Consider the following 23,919-nt stretch of genomic DNA (forward strand, 5'->3'; position numbering starts at 1 on the left):
GGGGGGATATTTCTGTAATATTCATGAAAGATGTACCAACATTGGTGGAATAAATTTGCGTGAACTCTATGTGAATATGTGTTAAAACATGGAAGGTGTGGTCTGTCACTGAAGTGAGGAGTGCAAAAGTTACTGGCTTTACTCATAAAGCTTAATGGGTTTCCAGTCTCCATGCTGGCATCAGCAGGACCCCTCAGGACACCTGGCTGTGCAGAGCCCCACAGCCAGGGCCTGCCCCAGCCCCAGACAGGAGCAGGGCAGCCAGGGGCACTGGGGCAGCCCCAGACCTGGGCACCAAGCATCTCCCAGGGGACAGGTGCTGGTTGAGGCTGGGATACATCCCCTGGGATGTGGTCCTGCAGGTTTAGGAAGCCCATGGCTGGGCAGGGCAGTGCTGTTAGGAGCTGGAGACCGGCCCTGCTGGGGCAGAGCCTGATGGCCCTGGGCAGACATGGGGCCCTTGGCAGAAGGGGGAGGCCCAGGGGATGGGCCTGTTAAAGCCCTCATGACCCTGACATAAATTTATGTTTCAGTGCAGTACTTCCCTGATGGTTTTCCTTTTTATTTTGTTGTAAAATGCAGCATATCAAATGTGTTGGTTTTGACATGAGACTGTACAGGAATTTGAGGAATGGCATTGCCATGTCCTCAAACTACTGAATCAAGATGAATTACTCTTTAAAGTAGTATACCAGATAGTAAAATATATTTAAAAATAGTTTTATGTATATAAATGCCTTGCTTCCACATTTATTTATATATCCTCAAATTTATTTCTTTTTTTTTTTTTTTTTTTCTTTTCAAGTTTTTCTTCTCTTGAATCCCCCTTTGTATCTACTCTGTATCAGAATTGCCTTCAGAAACTTGTCCTTTATGTTTAAATATTGGCTGGTTTGGTTTTGCATATGTTTTCCTTTTTGTTCAATTTTTAATAGTAAGATATAAAGGAGAAGATTCAAAATTATACAACAAGATATTAAGCAATTATATTCAACAGCAATATGAGGTGCAGTAAGTTAAGACATTAGTCTTATCTGGAAAAAATGAAATTTCAGAATGGGTCCTGAATATATCTTGAATCTCCACAGACTCTATTTTCTTTCCCATGTAAGTATTTAGAAGAAGAGGATCTATCTTAATTAAAATTTACTGCTTATTTCGGAATGGAAGGGCTGAAAGCTATTTTCCTATCTTCCTAATGTCTGTGCTGTTTATGTGCTTGAGATGGCTAAGTGGTAGTCTGAAAATTGCAATAAGATTAGTAATTACTAAGGGGACATAATGTACTGTGTTGTTGCAGTGAAACCCTGAAAATACTTAAACCGACTCTTAAAAGGAAAAGGCTTTCATCACATTTTTTTCTTGTTATTGTTAACATTTTCTTAAATGTGCATTCTACAGTGAGCTTTCCTTTGTAAAATGAGCACTAAAAACATACATTTTTTTTCTGAGACAAATTCTGTTGTTTTACACAACAAAAATCCTGAATCATTTCCTTTAATATTGGGAAGCTATAGCAATCACATGGCAAGGATGATTCCAGACAAATATAGCACTGAAGCTGTAACAAAGTAAATCCATGGGAAGTTTTGAAAAATTCAGTCTTCCACTTTTTAGTTTGCTATGCACCTGTATGTTACATTCGTAAATTAAGATTATCTAAATGTTACTTTTTTTTATTTTTTTTTTATTATTTTTTTCCAGTAATTATAACATCTGTCCTGTCTTCTATTGACAACATATATATCCTCAAGAAAAAACTGGTAAAGATTATTTTTTTTAATGTTGTGTAACTGTAGAAGTATGAAGAATTTCTGGGTGTAAACTGTTACTTCAACAGACACGGCATTTGTTTCAATAGAAAGATTTGGATTCTACAGGGTCCTAAATGATGTAATAAGCATCTTGGAAACATATGCTTTCAATGCCAGAAAATTTAGTAACAGAAAATAGAAATATGTGATTATATTCTATTGAAAAAAAAAAAAATGCCTGTGTATTGCATATGTTAAGATTGAAACAAGGTTCTTATTTGAGAGCTGTTTTGAAATTGTGCTGATTCATTTGAACAGGTTTTTCCCATGCTGAGTTACAGAAGCTGAGCCAATTCTGGTTTGTTATTTCACATTAAATAACTTTTTCAGCAGCTTTTTTGGAGTTGCTCTTTCTTATTTTGTACTAGTTAGTTTTTCAAAATTTTTGCAGTTGTAGAGTAAAAGTAGTTGTTCTCTGGGCAAACCAATTCTTTGCCATAGTATCTCTTGTTCTGAAGTAAAATTGGAAAAGAAAAGGTAATAAAGGTAATAAGGTTGTTTGAAATTGGATGATGCTTAATGCAAGAGATCTTGTTGCAGGAAATTTTCTTTGAGGAAGGATATATAATATGGATTTTTTCAAATTCTGCTTAAATATATACTTTAAAAATCAAAATATATTTAAATATTTGATATTCGGGTTAATGTCAAACTGTAAATCATGAGTAATACTAAGTGCTTAAGTTGCACTTTATTTCAGTGGGAATTGTTGATATTCAGCTCTGCTCAGGAGTTGGCATGGCTCTGTTGTCAGAAAGACTTCAATATTGTAATAGAAAACTGCTGAATGTGTTCCTATGATCTGATTTTGAAACAACTCCTGCATTGTGTTCACTGACAAAAGAGTATCTGAATCTAGCCAAGATTTTTAATAACATCTAACTTTATGTATTTTGAACTAAAAGAGCTTGTGTTGCTAGGCATCAAATTGGTGATGCATGGAAAAATTATTCGGTGAAAATGTAATATAAGCCTGCTTGTACAAATAAGGAGATTTCTGGATGAACATGGAATCTAAAACCCTGGAAAAAAACATAGATTTAGATCAAGTTTTATTGTTATTGGACCCACAGATATTATGAGTTCATCATCGGATTTAATTTCTTTAAATTAATTGAAGGGAATGTGTTCAGCTTTTCAGCATGCATAAATTAAATAATCATAATATCTATAACTTGCTTGCTGTAACCAATATGGATTAGACAGATTTTATTTTCTATAAAAAATATTTCTTCCTCATTTCTGGAATTTTCTATAAGAAATATTTTCTTCCACAGAATTTTATCCCATGGTTCCCTGCATGTAAATATGAAAGTATTTACTAATTGAAGGTTTTACCTATGACATAAATGTTTTTTGAAGGCGTTATTCTTTCAGTAATAGCATATAGTTGATAACAGAGCTCTTCAAAAAAAAAAAAAAAAAAAGAAGAAGAAGAACGCTTATTTACATTTAAACTACTTAATAACATTTATTTTTCAAGAGAGAAAGTATTATTTTTATTATTATTTTTATTAAATAATATTTTATTATATTCATTATTTCATTTTGAGATATATTATTACTGATTTCTACAGAGTTTTATGAAAAAAATCTCACAGAGAACAGTTTAAGAACTGGTCTGTATAGGACTTTGATAAAAAATAAAAATAAAAATAGGTGTGTTGAGTATGTTGTGTTGAGTATGTTGAGTATCACAATTTCCTTTCACTATAAGCAAATCTATGGGTTGTACTAGCTAGAAACCAAAAACATAACCCTATTTTTTTTATTCGCTTGATTGTTTTTGTTGCTTTTTTTTTTTTTTTAAATTCAGTTTGTCTTAAATTTTTAAATCAGAACCCTGTAGTTCTCAATTTTCCTGAAATAATTCCATAGAGAAGCATCTACATTGATATCAGGGAGATGAGACATCAACTGGCATTTTAAGAATGCAGTACAACAATATAGAAGAGTATTAAAGAACCTGAACTTTTTCTCTCTTTAATAATCATATGGTGGCAACATAAAATCAAATAGCTTTCAGTGAGGTCTTCATTGCTGAAACATACATATACAAAATAAATATAAAAACAACAGCAAAAAAATATTCATTTACTTGGAAAAAAAAAAAAAAAGAAAAAAAAGAAAAAAAAAAGTTTATTTTAACTCTGAACAAATCTTTATGCTAAATCCATAAAATAATAAAAAATGACCTTTCCATAGGGGGAAAAAATAAGCCTTTCATACAAGTCTATGATGAATAAGAGTTCTCTGGCGATGCTTGTCTTTTTTGTCTCAAGATGAGTTCATTCAGGTTGAATAGTGGTGAACTGCTTTGTGTACTACAAGTACATAAATGGGATCTATTAAAAATATCCAGTCTTTACCACTGTTCTACAGGCAGTGGTTCTTAATCTCTCAATGTGAAAAGCTTCAATGAAACTCCTCCTTAAATTTCTTCTCTGCACTTAGGAATTGTGGTGAGTGTTCCAAGGCTAAAAAAAAATGATATTAATTAATATCCTTGAAAGAGGATTATGCCAACATCCCTGAAAATGAAGGGTAACCTTGAAACTTGGTACTTTATAAAAACTATATTCCTTCTGTTCCAACATTTTGAACCTTACATTTCTAGAGAAAATTCTTAAAAAGCAAAAGTAGCATTCATATCATGTAAGTGAGGTTATGGTGCAGAGTCACTTAGTGTGACAGAGACCTCCAGATGATTCTCACTCTGGAAGTGGCCCTCCATAACTTTGGCTGATACTTTTCATGCTTGACAGCCATCTAAAGCCAAGTAACAGTGGATGTACAATATGTTGCAGTGCAATCTTTGCAACCTGTGACACAATGACAAGGAAATATTTATGTTATATAAGTGGGAACAGCTGCTGTAACTCTACAATAACTTTTATTTTTCTTCTGCAGTAGAAATAAGAATGGCAACTGACATGTTTTCTTTTTTCTTCCTATTTTTCCATCTTTAAAAGTGAACAAAAGAAACAGCTAAAAATAATCATTATTTAAAAAACAAACAAAACAAAAAACTGTCTCAAAATGAACCTATGTAGAGTTAAACTGGACAGGTTCAAAAGCATAAAATATTATCTATAAGCATGCTTATCAACAGTCCCTGCTTGCATTCCCTGGAATTTATCTTGACATAAAGCTTCAGTGTTCTTTTTACTCCAAGTGTAGTCCTTATTCACCTTGACTGTGATGTAGCACTGGTTCCTTTCCTCTGAAATGGGGTTTTATATAATGATCCACCTAGATTATAAGATTTACAATATGTTTTAATGAAAACAGCAAGAGTATACTCTCAGGAATACTTACACATTTCATATTTTATTTCTTTGGTTTCCATTCAATTTCTCTTCTCAATGCAGAACCCTAATCATGATGTTCAAATGCTTGAAGGGGTTGAGATCTAAATATATCTCTGATTATGTCTTTTTTTTCCTTGATCTACTAAGACAGCTGCATTCCTTGGTAGCAATACATCTTCTGCAACCCAAAATGAAATCTATTTGCAATGGGGGAAAAATGAATGCTGTCACTTCAAGATGCCTCAGTATACCTGGATTTCCCTTGTCTGCATTTGGAAAATCAAGTGCCGCTTCCTTTGTTTCTAACCCATTGCTTTCTAACCTGAGATTACTGAGGATACAAAGAAAAAATCAGCATATAATAGAGTAAATATCCCCTCATCTGTATGTTTATCCTAAGATGTTTTTGTTAACATGGTGGGTGGAAAAGAATAGAAAGCTAATGAAATCCAGGATTGAACTCATCTCATAAGTCTGATTGCCAGCAGCCATTGAACACTACCATGATTTTGGCTGTCGAATATCTTATTTAAATTTATGAAGGCCTAATGTTTATTTTTGCATGAATTTGTAGAGTACCTTGTTCCATATTCATCTTTGTAATACTTGTTTTAACCATGTTGTAATTCACTGCAGTGTAGGAGTTACAGCAATATAAAATTTAGGTGGCTTAGCAGTGAACCAGTCACAATGATGTTGACAGCCTACAATATTTTACTATTCTGACAGTTTCAAAACTGTATCTACACAATAGGAAGCACCATAAGCTGGTATTTAGAAGAATATACTGGATAAAATTGTTTTCTGAATGGAAAAAAATGCAGTATACAGACATAATCATTACACTTGCAAACTTTAATTAAACACCATTTTTAAAGGTTTCATTTTAAAAAATATTAAATATTAATACAGATTTAAAATTGCTGTTTTGTCTCATTTTTCAAAAGTCAACAAAATGAAAATAAACTGTGAATGTTATATAAACTGCATATTAAACATATATATATATAAATATCATATTTTATTCCTTCTCAAATTTTTTTGTGAAGAGAAAATATAACCGGCTTGTGATTTGCGAATATATTTTTATAAATATTTCTTTGAAGGTTTATAATCGATTGACTACAAAGACAAAATCCGAAATAAATGCTTTTTAGTACTCTACCACAAAATCCAGAAATTATATGTAATATAAGATAATAAGTGATAGCTGGGATTTTTTTCAGTCTGACTAAGCACTGAAATTCAATGATGTATATTCTTGCTTGTAAAAAGAGAGTATTCTGCTGTGCTATTAGCATTCTACTGTGAGTATCAGAGGAAGTACATTATTTTAATTGTAGAATTTTCACTTCAGACTAAAACGTCATGGAAGCATTCTTTGGTAACCTTGTCTTGTCTCTCACAGAATCAGGTGGGGTGGATTTTCAATAAAAGCTGCATATACTGGAGAAGTCAATAAAATGCAGAGAATGTTACTGAGTGAACCAGACAGTGTGATTTTATTGTCATTTTCAGAAATGATACATTGTAAATTTAGCAAAAGACAAAACACCAGCTACTTCAAAAATGAATCAGGTAGGGAATGAGTTGCTATTCAGTTGAGATGAAGCAGGAGCCAAAGAACTGACAAACTCTGGCATATTTGAAAGACCTTATCTTTCAGAAGCAACACACAAAGCAGTTAGGACTTAATTATATTCATGATCATGGGGAAGGCCTTTAAATATCATCTTTTTTTTTTTTTTTTTTTTTTTCCCATATACTTAATCATTGCTTTTCTGAAAGATCGTAAAGAGCACACCATTTAAATTTCATTGCTGTAAAAGCAGGTTGTTCCTTTACTTAGCCAACATAAGTAAAAGTAACCTGTGTGACCTCAGCTCTCTGGCTTTTATGGAACAATAATCATTTTCTGAAAGAACCAGTTTGCAGGGTTTTCATATGTCCACCACAAAGAAAAATTGTATGTCATCTCAGTTTTATTATATCCGTCAGCTGGCTGCCCATTTGTTGTGGAGTGTCTGCGGTGACATAGGGCCATGACTCTATTCGGCTGTAATAGATTGCCTGTAGTGCATTCAGTGACTCTGGTACCTGTTGCTGGTTCTTTTTCCAGGTCAACTGGCTGCAGGTACATGTGAGATTGTTACTTTGGACAGAGATAGCAGTCAGCCCCGAAGGACTATAGCCCGACAAACAGCTCGCTGTGCATGTAAAAAAGGACAGATTGCCGGTACAACAAGAGCAAGGCCAGCCTGTGTTGATGGTAAGAAGTACAGATCTATTCAATTAGTTTCTGCCAATCAAGAGTGATGTCAACTGGTAGTGCATCATCAAAACGTAAAGGCTCTGTAGCAGAAATTTTCATGTGTCCCAACTAGTAATAATTATATGGTCAAAATGCCCCAATGGGCACTAATTCTGTAGATATTTCAATTACAATTTTTAATTTAAATTTTCACTTTTGTTTTAGCTTGATATGCAGTTGAATGTTAAAGGAATGGTATTGTTGTATTTTTGCATGTGATGACAGCATCAACATTTAAAAGACATTTCCCACACCCTGCAATATTTTATTCTTTATAATATTAAACAAACAAACAAACAAATAAGCAAGCCACACTGCAATAGAGCCTCAATGGTTTTATGCTACTGAGTAGCTAATGTCACTGCTCCTGTGTGAAAGTTAATGTCGCTGAAGAAAACATTGATATTGTAATTTCTGAATACACCTTATATGTCCAGCGTTCCTTCTCTCCTTAAAATTATGGTTTTTGTATGATTCACTGCAGAAGCAGTGATAACAAGCAGCCTGGAGAACAGCTGGCATAGGAGGTATGAAAATATTTAACTTTGAAATCATTTTGTGAGACAAATTTCTGTACTACAGATAAGATGTTAACAATGGGGCAATCTCCCAGCCAGTTCTGCCCTTTTGCACGTTAGTTAGCAATCATTAATATTAAAAATAAAAATGGAAATATATGAAAATAGTTAATGTAAAATAATTTGTTTTGACCTAGGCTTTGTGAACAAAAGTAAAAGGAAGATGCTTATGTACAGTAATATAATAAATTCACAGAGTGCCTTTGATCACTGACTGGTTTGAGCCCTCAGATATAAACATGGCTGAGAATACCATTCCAAAATTTGTTCTTACCAGTGATTATCACATATAGAAGACAGCTCAAAGCAGATTTCAGAGCCTACCCACAAAGATAAATATAGAACATCACGAACATTCTATTTTTGTATTTTTCTTTCAATGTTTTCAGTACTCTTTAATACAGTTTCTTAGCTGTTTCTCTCATAATGTGATGCTATACACAGTAATTCTCTTTCTTCCTGTTTTATTGTAAGATCATAAGATTTAATTTCTTAAGAAATTAATTATTTTTGTGTCATTTATAATTGCAACTTTAGCGAAATTACTTGTAATAAATAATAATAATAATAATAATAATACATTTCCTGTTTTAAAATTGAGTTATATGGGAAAATATGAGTTTTGCATCATCTGATGGGAATTAGACACACATTTTTTCCTCATTCAGATATGATATATGGTGAGATTCCTTGACTGTGGCTTGGGTGTCTGAAGTTAGTCACTCTGCTACTCACTGTTTCTCTCGCTTTGAGACACCTCTGGTGAAGAAATTAATTCAGATAGAAAATCTATGTGTCAGTAAGAGGAGATTACTACATCTGGTCCTCTAATTGTGATACTAGCTTATTTTCCAAGTATAGAAGGTTTGAGGTCATTTAATATTTGAAAACATAGGGGGGGGTTCTTTGTTTGTTTGTTTGTTTTTCATTTTGTCAGTAACTAATGAAAAAGGGCCACTTCAAATTCCGCTTTTGCTTTCTTTGCACTTAGTCATTATTTTATGAAATCAGAGAACTAGATTTTAGGACCTATAGTTAGATATTGTTTAATCAGATATGGTTCTTTAGGTAATACTTCCCATTTGAACAATAATTATTTTCATGGGAAATTCATTTGAAAAAAATAGAGTTCCTAATTAAATTACATGTCCAACTACTTTCCTTCCAGGTAGTTCTAATTAGACCTAATAATATATTTCTTTATTATTTTGTTTATTGTTGGGCTCTTTGCTAAGAATGGTAACTAAAAGATGTATACAACAGAGTACTTTGCTTTTCTGGATGCTGTTAGGAAAAAAAAGCTCAAAAGCCTTAATAATACCTAGAATTGACTAATGGCTTACCAAATTAAGAAATCATAGGCCAAATCTCTGGTGTGCAATTTTTATTCAGGAACAGTGTTAAAAAAATAATGAAGTTTTATATACCATAAACACAAATTTATACGAGAGAATAAACAAATGCTTTATCTTGTCTGTAATCTTCTGCTGGCAAATAAAGCTGGCAGATGAGTTGGTCATTAACTAGCAAGTATCCGTCTGTGAATTTACCAGGTTCATAGTTTAAAGAATACACATTGAATTTTTCCATAGTGTTTATATTAATTTATAGAATGAAGTGTTTCAAACACAGCTACTAATTTTTATTTATTTATTTATTTATTTATTCTGGCCAGAACATGAAATCTAAATAAAACCTTGTCTGAGAAAAGATACTTCTGTTTCTGATGTAAAGTCAAATACTGATATTAGGAACACAACAATTAAACACGTGTTTGTTTGTTTTGTTTTGTTTTGTTTTGTTTTCAGTAAAGAAGGGTGTTTTCATCTGTTGAAATCTTCCATCCAGCAGAGATTCCATTCTCTTTTACCCCATTGTCCAAACAAATAAATCCTTCTCCAAGCTTTCTTAAATAGGATAAAGAAAGTGCTTTTGCAAAATTTATTTATGTCATTTATATTATAGCTGATTCTAAGGTTGCATTTAAGGTTTAATTTCTGCTTTAACAAAAAAGTAAATCTGTTGGACAGATGTTTTTAATGCCAGTTTGCTTTCAAAAGATTTAATTCTTCTAGTTTTATTCTTTATGTGGTCTTGATTTTAATTAGATTATTCTTGAAGTAAAGTTAACAGAATTAGACCTTATAACTTTTAATAATTAATGCAAAGTCATTTGCAAAGTAAGCAGATGTAGTAAACATGACCTGCTAACCTACTAATAAGAAAACATTAGATAACAATTGTGTTACACTTTCTGACAAACTGTATTTTGAAGCTGCACTACTGAAGCTGGTAATTTTAACAACTTTTAAGTGCATCATGTTGCACCTGATTCACTGTTTAATGGAGAGAAGTACCTTAGAATATATTCAGTTATGCTGTATATTTCCTGGAGCTCTGAAATGTGAGTGTCAATTACTGCAGCAAAAAGAGTAAGTAATTTAAGGGCTCTTAAACCTCAGAAGCATTGTCTGAGATTGCACTTGTCAATGTAGTTCTTAGAATAAGTCCTGAGTTGATTGCCAAAATCCACTCCAATTTCCACTGCTACACAGCTAAGGTCTTTTTCTAAAGAATGAAAGACAGTATCTGTCAGATGTAGAAAATTCAAATTCTTAAAAATGAAAATGCAGTGTTCAGAGCTTGGTCAGTGCAGAGCATGAAGAACATAACTTTTCTTCAAATGTTTTCATCTTATGAATTTACACTTTTTTTTTTTTTTTTTCTACTGGTCTTTATGTATGGTAGACTGCTAATGCAATCATAAAAATATGGCATCAATATTCACCTTTATTTCAAACTTGATTTAGTGTTGATTGTTTCATTCTTATATTCACAAAGTCATAATGTTTATTTGGTACGTTTGGTTCTGATATAATTTTTATTTGTGAGTGTAGGTTTTGTGATATTTTGATAGTAGTTTCCCTGCACTCTTAGTTTTATTATTATTGAAAACTAGCATTTCCTAGTCCCTTTCTTGAGATCAAATTTCATAGCAATGACCTCAGGTGTATTACTTTGATAAGATATGATATTTCAACATATAATCTGTTTATCACCAGAGTAATTTGCCTGTGTGTCTGTCAAGCTTCATCAGCTTTTTAATTTGAAACTTGTGAGAGAATGAAACCTTCAGTAATTTGGACTTGTTTTAAAGCAAGTGACAAAAAGTCTATAACAGTCATAATAGTATGTGTACACATGCACTCATGGTTTGTGTTCTTTCACAAGAATTGTATCTGTCTGAAAATAAAATTTGTTATGCCAAAGTGATTTATAGAATACAAATACATTAAACTGTGAAGCATGTGTCGAACATCTAAATGTTCAATAGGTTCCAATAATTCTGTCCGATATGTATTTATAGCTCAAAATAAACAGCAATTTTCTCCATAAAATAGAAACAGTTGATAAGAAGAGAAGTGGGAATGAGAGAAGTAATTGATTGATAAAATCAGGATGGCAATGTCTAATTTGCTTACCTGAATTCTGTGATTAGAAGATTCATGCTTTGGGTTTGAGTTCTGGGTGCTTTTATGTCTACAAAGAGAGATGAGAAAACCCATGATATTGATCTCAAGTTCCAAAGTTCCTGAAATTCTTGAATTTGGAATAGCAGGAGCTCAGGTAACTGAGTTCAAAATTTCAGACAATTTATCTGTGAATCAAAGGTTTTGTTTGTTTGTTTGTTTGTGTTTGTTTTAATTTATTTGCAAGCATTGTAACAGCATTTTTTAACATATATTCTTATTTGATATAATTTGTTCATACATTATGATTAAAGTGCTTTCCAGTTGGCATTGATTGATGTTGTTTTACACAGAAATCTAGATCCACAAGGAAGCCACATTAGTTTCAATCAATAATTTTCTGTTCTTCTCATTAGCTCTGGGAGTCTATAGGGAGGTGCAGGGTCAGAATTGATCATTGATAGAATCCTAGGTCCAGGGTCAAAATTGATCATTGATAGAATCCTAGGTCAAGCACTTGAAACAAAACTCAGTTTAATACCTGAAGGTTCTAAAGTACCTTATCCACACTGGCAAATATATTTTTTAATAATAATAATGTCAGAAGGATACTTTAGCTTTTACATTTAGAATATTTCATGTGTTTATTAATCTGATATTTATATTATATTGTCCTGGCTTTATTGTTGATATTTGCAAATGTTTTCTCACTGCAAATACTATGCATTTAACTTTATTACATTTAAGGTATGTCAGTTTGAAATAAGCAAAACCAAACGGCAAATTGTGGTGGATTTGAAATTAAAAGGAGACTGAATACGTAGACATTTTGCTGAAACAGAAGCAGTGTGCCATGTAGTGTGAAAGATTTAAGTCTAGGAGCACAGTGAGACTATTTGCCCCTGAGCAAATGGTATTAATTATATTGTAGTGGTGGTAAAAAAAAAATCTGGCTATTCTGCTAGGTAGTTATGAAGTTAAATATGTTAGAATATGTATTTAGCATGCCTTGTTTTTGATGATTCAAAGAGTAACAATTTCTTTCAGCTGGAGAATATTGTGACTGTAATGAACATCTGTGAAAAAATAGCCTAATAAAATATTCTGATGGTTCCACGAGGTCTGAAGGACAATGTCATCTTTTTGTTTGTTTTCTTTTTTTTTCTCTATTTGCATAGAAAGCCCAGGTGTGACAAAATGTTAAAACTAATGGTTTGGTTGCCATATCACAGATAAGATTAGAACTTTCTTATATTTTTGAAGATTCATTTTCACTAAACAGTTAAACTCATTGAGTAGCTGTTGAGTACAAGAGACCTTCTGTCTAGGAGATATCTAACACCCCTCAAAATTAAAATGCCAATTTGTAAGTACTTAATATTACTAAGTGAAGCCATACAGCATAGTAAAGAAATGCATGTTTGGTGGTTTAATATTTGTCTGAGAATATTCAGGCTGTGATGATGAATTTAGTTTTCAAAGAATAAAGCTCTCTTGTTTATAATCAGACCTTTTAAACAGTCCTAGAACTTTTAGGCTGGTGGTCATATTTAATGTTGTGTATGTTATCGTTAGGATAGAATAATGCTCTGCAACATTAGAATGTCTTTCAAGAAATTGAATAAATAGTATTTGGTCATTGCTTATACACTGTTATTTTCAGTTTTAGGATACCTTCCTGAGCTTTGGGATTATAGTGTGTGTTTTTGTTTTGATGCATATGAAGTGTTCCAAACACTATATATGCTAATTATTTGAAATACTTGTTGAGTACTCATCTTATGTTGTACTTTAGATTATTAATAGTTTATATTTCCTCCTAATTTATATATGCATTAGATATTGTGGTGGTTTTACTGAGCTGGGCAGTTGAACTCCACCACAACTGCTCTCTCACTCTCCCCTCTCAAAGGCGAGGGGAAGAAAATATGATGGAAAGGGCTCAAGGGTTGAGATAAGGACAGGGAGATCACTCAACAGTTATCGTCATGAGCAAAACAGACTCAGCATAGTGGAAATTAATGTAATTTATTACCTATTACTAACAAGCTATTAGTTAGCTAGTAATAGTTAGCTAGTAATAGTAATAGCTAGTAATAGTAATAGCTATTACCTATTACTAACAAGAGAAGTGAGAAAGAAAGAAAACAAAGTAAAAACACCTTTCCTCCATCCATCCTTTTCCACCTCCTCCTCCTAAGTGGTGCAGGGGAACGGGGCTTGCAGGCAGTCCAGAATGCTTTGTCACCCACCACTCTGTCACTGTTACTTTCTGCCCCTGCTCCACATGGGGTTCCTCCCACAGGATGCCATTCTTCCTGAACTGATCCTGCATGGGCTTCTGACAGGTAGCAGCTCTTCAAGAACTGCTCCCGTACGGATCTGTACCATGGGGTCCATCCGTCAGGAACAAACTGCTCCAACATGGGTCCCCCACGGGCAGCAGCTCCCCCCGGACCTCCTGCTCCTGCCTGGGCTCCTCTCCATGGGCTGCAGCTCCAGCCCGGGGCCTGCTCCTGCAGGGGCACAGGAGGGAGGTCTCCACCCTCCATGGGCCACAGCCTCCTCAGGCCACATACACCTGCTCCTTCGGGGCCTCCTCCGTAGGTTGCAACATGGAGATCTGCTCCATGTGGGACCCATGGGCTGCAGGGGGACAACCTGCTCCACCAGGGGCCTCTCCACAGGCTACAGGGGAACTAACTCCTGCTCTGGTGTCTGGAGACCTCCTGCCCTTCTTCTGCACTAACCTTTTTATCTGTTTCTCACTCCTCACTCTCCCAGCTGCTGTGGCAAAGCAGTTTTTGTTGTTGTTGTTGTTGTTGTTTTGTTTGTTTGTTTGTTTGTTTTTGTTTTGTTTTGTTTGTTGTTTGTTGTTTTTGTTTTTCAAATATGTTTTCAAAGAGGTGCAAACAACATCACTTATTGTCAGTGGTCCTTTTTGGAGACAGCTGAAACCAGCCCTTATCAAACATGTGGCAGTTGTTGGATTCTTCTCACAGAGGCCACCTCTCCAGCCCCCCCACTACCAAAACCTTTCCACATAAACCGAGTACAGATGTAGATATATAGATATAGATATAGATATGGATGATATAGATATAGATAGATAACTATCTTCCTTTACTTAGGCAGTGGGAGAAAGGTAGCAACTATGCATTCACCAGCCCCATATATATGAAACTTAGTTTTCAACGTGATTGAAAGAAATAATAATTCCTTTCTCCTTTTCCTTACCCCAACTCCCATATATGCAATCACTACTGCATCTGTACATTCAGATGCATCAAAACATGTTACTCATTATTTTAATTCAGCTACCTCTAGACAACTTCTTCAGAATTTTAAATGTTTCTGATTACTGACAAATGAAGTAAAATTATGTGTCTCACAAGCTTCCTATTCTCAAGCATGGTACTGGCATGTTATGACAATTTCCACTTTGTGGGTCACTTTTAATTTAGAAATGCATGGCGAGTTGAGTATCTCTGCAGTTGCTTTGTTTCCTGCTTGCAGTTGATAAGAAAAATGTGAAATTCCAAATCAAGTTAAGCAATAGTTCTTACCCTAATAATATCATCAACTTGGAAACACCTTATAAACACGTTTTTGTAAGACACCTGTATTATCCTGAATGTCATATGTGGATTAGAGACTGAAGTGCTGCTGCAGAAGAAATGCTGCTGTTCAACTCCAATACAGAAAATGAGCGATATAAAGCAAAGAGATCAGTAGCTGCATCAGCAATGGCCACACTGATGTGTCTATAGGAAGTACAGGGAGATAAGATAGGTTTCCCTTTGTGATAAATGATTAAGTCCCAAATAGGATTTTTGTGATTTATTAAGCGAATAGAGGCAAGCAAACAGCGCTGGGTGCACCGGGAGTCTCTGCTCTACCAGGACGCACACCTGTTACATCAGGTGTCTGATTTTTATGCTCCTAGACTAATACATATTCATCACTATTCCTAGAAAAGGCGGGGTTATTATAATTAGTTCCTGGAATCCAAACCCTCTCTGGACGCATGCGTAGCAGTCTCTGGTGGTCTTTCTGGGGGTCTCTTGTGCTGAAGGCTCGTAGTCTTCCTCCCAGGCTTTGTCCTTCGGTCGTCCTTCAACTCCCCCTTTCTCCTTATTTGGTGGATCTCTTTGCTGGTTATCAGAGGCTTGTGCAGCGTCCCATGCAAAAGTCTGCAGTTTCCTAAAAAAAAACTCCTTGGTCCTCTTATCTCCCAGACTAGAGTCTCAATGTTCGCCCTTCAAACCCTCTATTTACACAAATTGCTGGATCATTCCTTTGCATGATACAAGAACTATGTACACTAATCACTCTGTTTTTCTTAAATAGGAGCTTATATTTCATCATGCGGCCCTAGCATTGTTCCATACTGACACGAATCAAATAAACACATTTCACACCTTTTTAACTGAGAATCCACACCAGGAGTAACTGAAGACATGATCAAAAAATAGGCCCAGAAAGATTCTTAGGATGGTAAGAAAAAGATTGGTAACTAACCTAAAGGAGTATATTCATCAAGATCAAGAGCTAAGGGCTGCGCTGATTTTGAAAATATTTAGTACCTAGACTTGAACGGCTGAATGAGGCATAAAGATGCAGACCAAAATTTTCAAAAATGACAAGTGATTTTGACAGATTAATTATTTAGCAGTCAGGTAGCATGGAGTGAGTTTAAAAGTCAGGAGCTTTTATTATTATTATTATTATTATTATTTTTTTTTTTTTTTGCTTTTTTTCTTTTGAGAGATAGAGAGAGAGAGAGAGAGATCACAGCTTCCTAATGTTCCTAATGACAAGTAGATCTGTGGATCTCCATTGATGATCTACAAATGTTTATGGAGAAATGAATCAAGGGCCTAAAGAAATTAGTTTTAAATAATTATGTAGTGAATTAAAGGATTATTTTCTACAAGTTTCTGAAGGATTGTTTACCACAGATTGAAAGGAAATACTTTGGATATAAGAGAAATAGATCTGGGATAAGTGTCAATAAAATCTAATTAAAGATAATATACTTTTCTAAGTCTTGTATCTATAATGAACTGACCAAATTGGTATTATTTTGCACTTATTTTGCATCCTTCTTTGAGTTGAAGCTTGGCATCAATACACCATTTCAGGTTAAGAGATGAGTGCCTTTCTAAACGATAGTGCGAGGAAATATTTAGGAAAGCAGAATTTAATTATGTGATTTGGAAGGTGGCCAGGAACCAGGGGTTAACACTGGTACTGTTGCAAAGAGTGCTGTGAGAACTTTAATTGCTTCTAATGCCTTAATGCCTTGCTTTCACATTTCATCTGGAAGACAACACCTTCAGCCTCCCGGTGTTTCATTGGATGCGTTAGTTCATCAATGCCAGCAGCTTCATTTCCTTTAGTTCCTAGACACTCCTAAGCAGTCACCCATGTAGTCTAATCCTCTTCTCTCTGTGTGTGTTGATGGTGGTTTCAGCACAGAAAAATGGTTGGGGGTTATGTGACATTAGATTGTGGAACAGTTTTCTGAAGGAGTGGCTAGGAGCCTAATTACTACAGACATTTTAAATTGAACTGGATAAAATACTAGAGAATGTATTATGCATTAACATAAGTACACGCTGCACCACTGGATAGACTTTTCTATGCTTGATTTTTTACAGCAGAACATTGCCAACAATTGCACTGAAATTGCTGCAGTCTGATTCATTAGCTAACTTCAGGCAATAGGTCAATGTGACATTTCTAATTCAGGGGTTTGGTCACTGTAAGCTCCCTCTGTGGAGGCTGAGATGAGATGGGCACATCAGAGGTCATGTAGTGTCAATATTGGAATCGCCTCCTGAAAGCTCCTCTCTTTTCCTCTCCTATGGGATTAAAGAGAACATAGGATGACTAGCAGAGTAGGTTTTCTGCTTGAATGTAACGTGTGTAAATACTTCGGGCTATCAGCTGCTCATATCGCCTTCTGGAAAACCCACTGTCTTCACTGATTAAAAGTGGTTTAAGGGGGGAAAAAAATACGTAACATTTGTATTATCCCCTCTGCTTGTCATCCTAGTTTCTAGTTATCTCTGAAAGAGGAGGGGGAGATGAACTTTCAGAGAGATTCATGTGTGTAGCTGGACTTCTGTCAAGGCAACATTTGTCTCCAGTGAATGTAGGGGAATCTAGAGAGAGAAGCCTATATAAATACCCCTGCCATCAATGAGTAAGATAAAACTAGAGATAAATCACATTTCTAGCACTATGTAAAAACATCATGGTGAAGGAGTATTTTTTGTCTTCCCTAAATAATCTCAATAAGCACAGAGAACTATAAACAGAGAACCAGTATGTTTCATAAAAGAGAATCAAGAAGGAGTGTAATATGGTTAGAAATGGTATTTTAAAGCTATATACCACTCTATTTTTTTTTTTAACTTACTATAGATTTAATATCTGTTATGATAGAAGGTGTGTCAGAAGACTCCTAGAAAATGTTGAAATTGATTGTCAAATTAGTGACAACATTAATAGCACTACATCCAGAACCTGAAATAGGGTAGTTAATGCTAGACATTTTTGTATGCCTCTTTTACAATACTCTGCACAGGCCTGATTCAGAGAAAATACCCTCTTTGAAGACAGAGTATTAGAAAGTTAACTTTTTCAGGTGGCAAAAGAGTTGAGTTCCCTCTGCTGCTGAGGGCTGAGATCATACTGCAGCAGAATGTGTTTGTTGCATTCAAGCAATTCAATTCAATCCAAAACAATCCAATTTGTTTTGCTTAGGACTTACTGTTGTTTTATTTCTACGATACCATAGACATGCAAGATGCTTCATAAGAACATACTGTCCAAGATGGAAAGCAATTGCAAAGTAATGACAGAGTCCTTGTTTTTACAAGCTACATAAGGAAATAAGGATATTTAGATGCTTCCTTTTGTTTATTATCCAGATTCTGGGGAGTAAGAAAAGAAGGATTTGGAAGTGGGAGACAGAAATTTACCACTCCTTGTTTCCGAGTATTTCTTTGAGACCCTCAGTCTTTCTTTGGCTGTACTTCTTAAAGGGCCTACAGAGGACCTCTGCTCTTGATTATCCCTTTTGTAAGGGCAAGGTTAAGCCCCAGTTGAATGTGACAGAATCATAGAATCATAGAATCATAGGATATCCTGAGTTGGAAGGGACCCTTAAGGATCATCAAGTCCAACTCTTGACACCGCACAGGTCTACCCAAAAGTTCAGATCATGTGACTAAGTGCACAGTCCAATCTCTTCTTAAATTCAGACAGGCTCGGTGCAGTGACAACTTCCCTGGGGAGCCTGTTCCAGTGTGCAACCACCCTCTCTGTGAAGAACCCCCTCCTGATGTCAAGCCTAAATTTCCCCTGCCTCAGCTTAACCCCGTTCCCGCGGCTCCTGTCACTGGTGTTAATGGAGAAAAGGTCTCCTGCCTCTCGACACCCCCTTACGAGGAAGTTGTAGACTGTGATGAGGTCTCCTCTCAGCCTCCTCTTCTCCAGGCTGAACAGGCCCAGTGACCTCAGCCGTTCTTCGTACGTCTTCCCCTCCAGGCCTATCACCATCTTTGTAGCCCTCCTCTGGACACTCTCCAACAGTTTCATGTCCTTTTTATACTGTGGTGCCCAGAACTGCACACAGTACTCGAGGTGAGGCCGCACCAGCGCAGAGTAGAGCGGGACAATCACCTCCCTTGACCTACTAGCGATGCCGTGCTTGATGCACCCCAGGACACGGTTGGCCCTCCTGGCTGCCAGGGCACACTGCTGGCTCATATTCAACTTGCTGTCTACCACGACACCCAGATCCCTCTCTTCTAGGCTGCTCTCCAGCGTCTCATCGCCCAGTCTGTACGTGCAGCCAGGGTTTCCCCGTCCCAGGTGCAGGACCCGGCACTTGCTCTTATTGAACTTCATACGGTTGGTGATCGCCCAGCTCTCCAACCTATCCAGATCCCTCTGCAAGGCCTTTCCACCCTCATTCGAGTCCACAACTCCTCCAAGTTTGGTGTCATCAGCAAACTTGCTCAAAATACCTTCTATTCCTACATCCAGATCGTTTATAAAAATATTGAAAAGTACCGGCCCTAAAATGGAGCCTTGAGGGACCCCACTGGTGACCGCCCGCCAGCCTGACGCAGCCCCATTTACCATAACCCTTTGGGCCCTGCCCGTTAGCCAATTGCTCACCCATGGTATGATGTTTTTATTTAGCTGTATGGTGGACATTTTGTCCAGTAGGATCCTATGGGAAACCGTGTCAAAAGCCTTGCTGAAGTCCAAAAAAATCACATCAGCTGGTTTCCCTTGGTCCACCATACGGGTGATCTTATCATAAAAGGAAATCAAGTTAGTTAGGCAGGACCTACCCTTCACAAACCCATGCTGGCTGGGACCAATGACTGCTTTGTCCCCCAGGTGCGCCTCAATAAGTTCGAGAACCATCTTCTCCATGATTTTACCAGGCACTGACGTGAGACTGACAGGCCTGTAATTGCTAGGGTCTTCTTTCTGACCCTTCTTGAAAATCGGCACAACATTTGCCAGCTTCCAGTCTACCGGGACCTCTCCAAATTCCCAGGATCGTTGAAAAATAATTGAGAGAGGTTCCGCGATGACATCCGCCAGCTCTTTCAGCACCCGGGGATGAATCCCATCCGGACCCATGGACTTGTAGGGATCGAGGTGGAGTAGCAAATCCCGCACACATTCAGGGTCGGTTGGGAGTTTGTCATCCCCACTGTCCCGGTCCTCCAGCTCGGGGCACCCTGGGTCAAGAAGAGAATATACAGCTAGTTAAGGTGGGAACCCAAAGAATTAGGTAGGAGAGAAATGAAAAGCGATGAAGGAAAGAACAGCCTTGCCTTAAATGAATGGCAAGGGAGGAATTAGAGCTAGGTTGTATTTAGCAGGAAGAAAGATGGTGTTGTGACAATGAACATGAGTCTGACTTGATGCAAAACAGGATGATTTACTGTGAAGCAGACTCTCGTTTGAAAGGAGAGTGGCACATATGACAAGGAGGAAGCAGAAAAAATGAAATAAAGAGATGCAGTACAAAATCCAGGTAAGCCCAAAACTGATGAGAATTTTCTTATACTTTCCCTATTTAATATATATATATATATATACAAAAAGTATCTTGTTTATTGTTCTTTCTGTGATTTCCAACAGAAAATTCACCTTTCATAAGGAAACAAATAAAGCTAAGAGTTACCAGCCTCTCTGAGTCAAACTCACCTTCCAGCTAATTAGTTCCCACTTCCCTCCTTGAACCTCCCTCCCCCTTAACAATCATAAAAATATTTATTTATTTATTTATTTATTTATTTATTTATTTATTTATTTATTTATTTATTTATTTATTTTCTGAGGGTTCAATAGAATTGGAAAATACTTTTGATGGGCTATGTGTTAATGAGGGGTCATCCAGTTATACTCCTAATTTATTCAGTTTTTACATGCATCCTCTGTTACACGCTGGTTTTCCAACTTTTGTGTTCAGTACCTTTGTGTTGCACATTCATGTTCCTCTTCATTTGGTACTTTACAGCAGTAATATTTCTCATCCTCTGTGACACTGCACTAAGCAAACTTTGCACAGACCCATGTCCAGCCTCTCTCCACTGCCCTGGATAATGTAAACCTCCTCCAACACACAAGTAGCATTCCTGCAATACCTCCTTTCATAGTCCTGCATAACTGGGGGAGTCACTCCTCCTGACCTTCAGAATGATCAGCTTTTTTTTGTTATATTTTTAAAGTTTAGTATTTGGAGGATTTATACAAATATATCCAAATTGAAAGATTTTAAGAACAGGATCTCTTTGGTAACAGACATCTTCATAGTGCATCAATCATACTTTAAATTTCAGACTTCAGCTTTGTATTTATTACTGAGTTTTTAGTTTTGCTAAACAAACCACTGAGTGTTTGCTAGGTATACTGACTGATCTTGACCAGATTTTTAGATTGTTACCCTAGACTCAGTATTTGTGCTCTTACACGAAAGAATTTGCACCCTTACATTAAGAATACTTAAATTTTAACATAAATTTTGGAAGTCTAGTCCTTTTATACCAATATAAAGGCAATGGAAATGTGTATTTTGGAGTGTGGAGAAAAAAGCTGGAGCACTGAGTGTATCCCTACCTATATATCAAACGGACTCAGTGCTAACTGCTTGTGTGCACTGATGGAAATTATCATATCTTCCGTCTGTTTGTCTATGGGGTCATATGAGTGATACCTGGTAGGCTCCCCTCTTGGTTCCTCTAGTTCTAATAATGCTTCCTTGAAGACTGGTGGAAACCAATTTTAATGTGATATGACTTTGTGAGACTGGATCAGGGATGCACCATTTTTTTTTTTAAGATAATAATATCATAGTGTTCACGGTGCCAGTTATCTCAGAGGACCTCAAGAACCCCCAGAGGTGTCTGTTGGTCTCTTTTAATTTGTATTTTTGTACAGTCACTGTCAGAAGATCAGATTTTCAAATGCAGACAGCTTGGCTAATAATTTCAGTTTGTACTGAAATTTGTTAGTTTGTACCTGACCTTTGTTCATTTTAATTCAAATCAGGCTGTTAATTCTCTTATGATTTCACCATTATACACTAAAAGGTACTGTGTTGATGCTGGCTTCTGTTACCAATGAGATGAACTGTATTGTCTGCATTTGTTGGCAGCACAGTGTACTGACCCAGCAAATTTTGGTATATTCTTATGGGTAACATAGAGTCTGGCTAGTTTTGACCCTCTTTGCACATTATAGAATCCTTTTGTTTCATATATTTAGAAGCAATATATATGTGCTGGGTTGCCTTCATTTCTGTAAATACTTCATATATTTTAATAATTGTATGTTTTCTTTCAGATTTTCTGCATATTCGTTACACACACACACATTTTATATATCTATAAACATTTCTATAGGTATATGGTATATATTTAATTTATTTAAATAAATTAAATATTAAATAAATTTAAAATTGATAAATTAAATATTAAAATTTGTAAAATTATATTACTGGCATTGTGGTGTTACAGTGTACAAATTGGGAGCTGAAAGGACAAGACACAAAATTCTTCTCTCAGTGATTAGTGCTTCTGTTATGAAATTACTTGCCTTGTCAAGGATTATTTAGAAAGTAAAAAAGTCTTTAAGAGAGAATCTGGACGCTACTGTACAGGCTAAATATCAGTTCTAATTGTCCTAAACTATTAATTATATCCATGAGTATATTTTCCGGGACTAGCCAGAGGACTCAAGTAAGGTTTAAACCAGTGTAAGAAGCCATCCATCTATTACAATGGCTAAACTAATTTATTATGAATTAAGTGGTGCCAGTTCTTTGTGTAGGAAATTCTAAAATTATATTGTGTCCAGCATACAAACAAAGGTTATGGAAAAGTTTCTGTACTTGAAGCAGTTTTTGCTTCTCTTTCAGATGCTGATGACTATATTTGGAACATGAATATAAGTTTAGATCCTATTACAGAATTAATAAAAACGCTTACTCAGACAGAGAGACAAGATACCTGTCTTAAGATTCTTATGATTTAAGGTTCGCATACTTTAACCTCTTAGTCAAATTAGAATTCTATTGAAGCTAATGAACCTATTTCCTTGAATTTAAATTTACTGGATTGGTACACTTTTGGACAAATAGGTATAATAAAAAATTATGTAACAATGCAGTGACAAGCTTCCTGTAAGAAAGAAATTTTGAGAAGGTATTTGGATTCATGTATAAAATAATTTAAAAAGAAAAAAGTATAACTGTTTTTCATTTATTATCTTTTTATGAAAATAAATAAATATTGTACTTTTCACTTTAAAGAAATAATCTTATTTAGACTATTATTGGGATTTTCGAGATTTTATGAAAAACATTAATATGCACACATATCTATGAAAGCTTTGATCCCTTCTGGATCTAATGTCCTAGATGAACTTGGATGAAAACCAGAAAACAAAATGAGAAATATATGTATATATATAATTCAGCTGTGGGATTAATTAAACTTTTTTTTTTTTTTTTTTTTTCATGATAGTTTCTGAAGTCATATTTCATCTGGACAGAGTTATTTCTTTCTCCCTCTTTGTGTGTATGTGTATGCCTATTGTGGAAAAACACCAGAGTTAACTCTGGTGAAATACTCACTTTTTCTAGTGTTCATACAGATAAGCCTTTCCACATGAAAGGAATTTCCATAGGCTCCATATGAATATGGAGTAGTTTTTGATGTACAGGTGAAATGGACTACACGCAGAAGATGCTAAAATTTGGCAATTTGTAATGTTTTTGTTCACATAAAAAGAGGTTGCCTAAAAATATTACTCAAGGTAACATTTTTTTGTAATGTGTAATATGAAAAGATGAATATTGGAGGAGCAATGATAATTTAATTTTATTATGCTGAA

The 23,919-nt window shown here is 35.5% G+C and overlaps 1 protein-coding gene across 9 annotated transcripts in view; it reads left to right on the plus strand.

Moving 5' to 3' along the window:
- The window catches only part of TAFA5 (TAFA chemokine like family member 5), a 448,316-nt gene that overhangs the window by 224,847 nt on the left and 199,550 nt on the right, over positions 1 to 23,919 (plus strand). For all 9 annotated transcript variants that reach the window (XR_004747731.1, XR_004747732.1, XR_004747735.1 and 6 more), the window contains one exon: positions 7,245 to 7,394. Coding sequence is in view for 1 of the 9 variants with exons in the window: in XM_035316002.1 (XP_035171893.1) it covers positions 7,245 to 7,394 (150 nt within the window). In the remaining 8 variants the exon portion in view is untranslated. The remainder of the gene's footprint in view (positions 1 to 7,244; positions 7,395 to 23,919) is intronic.

This window comes from Oxyura jamaicensis, chromosome 1 (assembly GCF_011077185.1).
Source record: "Oxyura jamaicensis isolate SHBP4307 breed ruddy duck chromosome 1, BPBGC_Ojam_1.0, whole genome shotgun sequence".
Classification (NCBI taxonomy): Eukaryota; Metazoa; Chordata; class Aves; order Anseriformes; family Anatidae; genus Oxyura; species Oxyura jamaicensis.